The 2,892-nt window shown below is 34.9% G+C and overlaps 1 protein-coding gene across 1 annotated transcript in view; it reads right to left on the reverse strand.

Moving 5' to 3' along the window:
* Positions 1-432: 432 nt before the first annotated feature.
* Positions 433-2,892, reverse strand: part of LOC106879666 (deleted in malignant brain tumors 1 protein) — a 36,089-nt gene continuing 33,629 nt past the window's right edge. Inside the window, exons 20-21 of the mRNA XM_052978214.1 lie at positions 2,661-2,805; positions 433-650 (exon numbers count right to left, since the gene is read on the reverse strand). Of these exons, the coding sequence (XP_052834174.1) occupies positions 482-650; positions 2,661-2,805 (314 nt within the window). The 3' untranslated portion in view covers positions 433-481. The remainder of the gene's footprint in view (positions 651-2,660; positions 2,806-2,892) is intronic.

Genomic DNA, 2,892 nt, shown 5'->3' on the forward strand with positions numbered 1-2,892 from the left:
ATATGTGTGTGTTTGTGTGCGTGTGAATATTCATATATATATTTATATATTTATATATGTATATATGTATGTATATATATATGTGTGTTTGTGTGTGTGTGTGAATATTCATATATATATTTATATATGTATATATGTATGTATATATATGTGTGTGTATGTGTGTGTATTTGTGAGTGTATTCTTGTGTCTGTGTTTGGTTCCCTACAACCACCTCTTTCCAACCAATGTTGGTGTGTTTATGTTCTTGTAACTGAGCATTTCAGTAAAGGAGACTGATAAAATAAATATCAGGCTTAAAAAAAAAATTACTGGCGTTATTTCCTTTGCTTAAAATTTCTTTGGGGTTGTGCCCCAGCATGGCCACAGTCTAATGGCTGAAACAACTAAGAAATAAAAGAGAAAAGGATATGAAAACTGCAATGAGTATGTAACCAGTTCAAACTGGCTTACCTTCTATGTTCATGTGTGTCTGTGTGTTCTAGAAACAGGACACTCCTGCATCCTCGTAGTGAGCGCAGTTATGGTTCAACCACCCATTGTGCTGACAATCAGACAGGGACAGTTCGTTACCTAGGCAACTGACGTCATCCATGGCTATTTGACCGGTTCCAGCTCCGAATGCTGCCAACATGATGGCACGACCACGTCTACAGGAAGAGAGAAAAAAAAACAGGCACTTTAATGTTTGTAAATTCTATGTCATCAATGCAAGCATGGGATTGTTAACGCTAAGGCAATGATAGGGGTTTGGTACTCAAGAATTGTTCTGCAAATATGATTTAGATTTTTTTAACCCTTTTCTTACTAGATTTCAGTTGAAATGCCTTTGTTTCAATTAATTTTGAAAATAACGAAGAATTTGTAAAATAAGCTGATATTTCGAACAAAAATTAAGAAGAAATTTTTGATTGAAAGTATTTATTTAGATCACTTTAATCTTTTTCTTGTCATATTTCCGTTGAAATGCCTTTGTTTTAATTAATTTAATTATATTATACAATTATTATATTATATACTAATTTATACAATTTTTCCTCTGCATGTCATATGATGTTGGCACTCCGTCGCTTACGACGTCGAGGGTTCCAGTCGATCCGATCAACGGAACAGCCTGCTCGTGAAATTAACGTGCAAGTGGCTGAGCACTCCACAGACACGTGTACCCTTAACGTAGTTCTCGGGGATATTCAGCGTGACACAGTGTGACAAGGCTAACCCCTTTGAATTACAGGTACAACAGAAACAGGAAGTAAGAGTGAGAGAAAGTTGTGGTGGAAGAGTACAGCAGGGTTCGCCACCATCCCCTGCCGGAGCCTCGTGGAGCTTTAGGTGTTTTCGCTCAATAAACACTCACAACGTCCGGTCTGGGAATCGAAACCACGATCCTATGACCGCGAATCCGCTGCCCTAACCACTGGGCCATTGCGCCTCCACTATAGAAATATCATTAATCTTTTAATCCTTTCACTTTCAGAAATACTCTGTCAAATTTAATGCTTATTTGTTCACATTGTTTTGAATAGTTCATGCTTAAAAGAGGCGCCAACGATGTTTATAACTTTGTTAACTTTGCAAACATGCAGGCTTGAAATTTTGTCAGCAGTTGTTTAAATACCAAAGTTTCACAGTTTTACAATTTCAATAAAATTAGGAATACACATTGGAGTTGTATCATTTGAGAATGTCATCATAATATCTTAGATGCCATCCTGAAAGCCTCCATCACTCATGGCTGTGGTCAGTGAACCAGGGTAAAAATGAAATTCTTGTGGGTAATGAAGACTCATTTGACATAAGTAAAATTATATAAAAAAAAAAAACATATTCCTTGGTATGACAGAAATTTTCCTTCTGAAATGAAGAGGTAGTCAGAAGGTTGTTCCTTTTTGTAATAACCTACTTTTGCAATCAAGAATTTTCCACTTTAACGAACATAAAAACAAAGCAGAGTAATCGATTGGATCCTGAAGACTGTATCCAAATTGCTCTGGCGTCAAAATGCCCCAATTTTGTTGTAATTGTAACAAAAATGAAACAACATAATTTCTCCAGAACTTGAAGTGAAAAAGTTTCTAGAAAAATCTTTTTCTTTCATAATGAGGATATTAATTTTATTAGATGCTTCCAAAGAAAGAAAACTGTTGGAAAACAGTTTATAGCAGAGACTCCAACAAAGATCTGAAGAAGGAATTGTAATTCCGAAATATCATTGGACTAATAAGCAGTCTTATTCTTAATTATTTCAAGCGATCCACTGTAAATTAAAACTACATACACGAATAAATAACATAACAATATTTGCCCACAAGAATTTTTTAAAGAAAATATCATCGGACTATAGATAAGTAAATTACAACAGGTATATAGTCCATTTTTTGGTCTATAGTGCATTGTTGTACCATTCTAAACTTTTTATTCTTTACATTAATTTTATTGCATTTGTTTTGTACTTTGTATACTTATAATTGTATTCTCCATATAAATAGATTTAATAAACCTTTTGAATTCAAAGAATCTATGAATTTCTTCCTTTCAAATCAAGCGGGTAACATCAGTATGAATAAATATATTTGGGGGGGAATTGGTTAAAAAACTTTCCCCTACCCCTGACTTAGAGTATGAAAACACTTTGAAAAGAACGTAGGTGAGTTACTCACGTGTAGCCCAGCATTCGACAGACGACGGTAGCATCCCTCTCGTCCCATGAATCATCACATATTGTACCCCAGACACCTGCATGGTAAATCTCAACACGTCCTTCATTGGGTACATTACCACCAACTAACCTGACAGAGCCTTCGCCTGAACAAAAGACAGACCAAAATTTCTTGTTAACTCCATGTGTGTGTGTATGTATATATATATATATATATATATATATATATATAT

This window comes from Octopus bimaculoides, unplaced genomic scaffold (genome assembly GCF_001194135.2).
Source record: "Octopus bimaculoides isolate UCB-OBI-ISO-001 unplaced genomic scaffold, ASM119413v2 Scaffold_105217, whole genome shotgun sequence".
In the NCBI taxonomy this organism is placed as follows: Eukaryota; Metazoa; Mollusca; class Cephalopoda; order Octopoda; family Octopodidae; genus Octopus; species Octopus bimaculoides.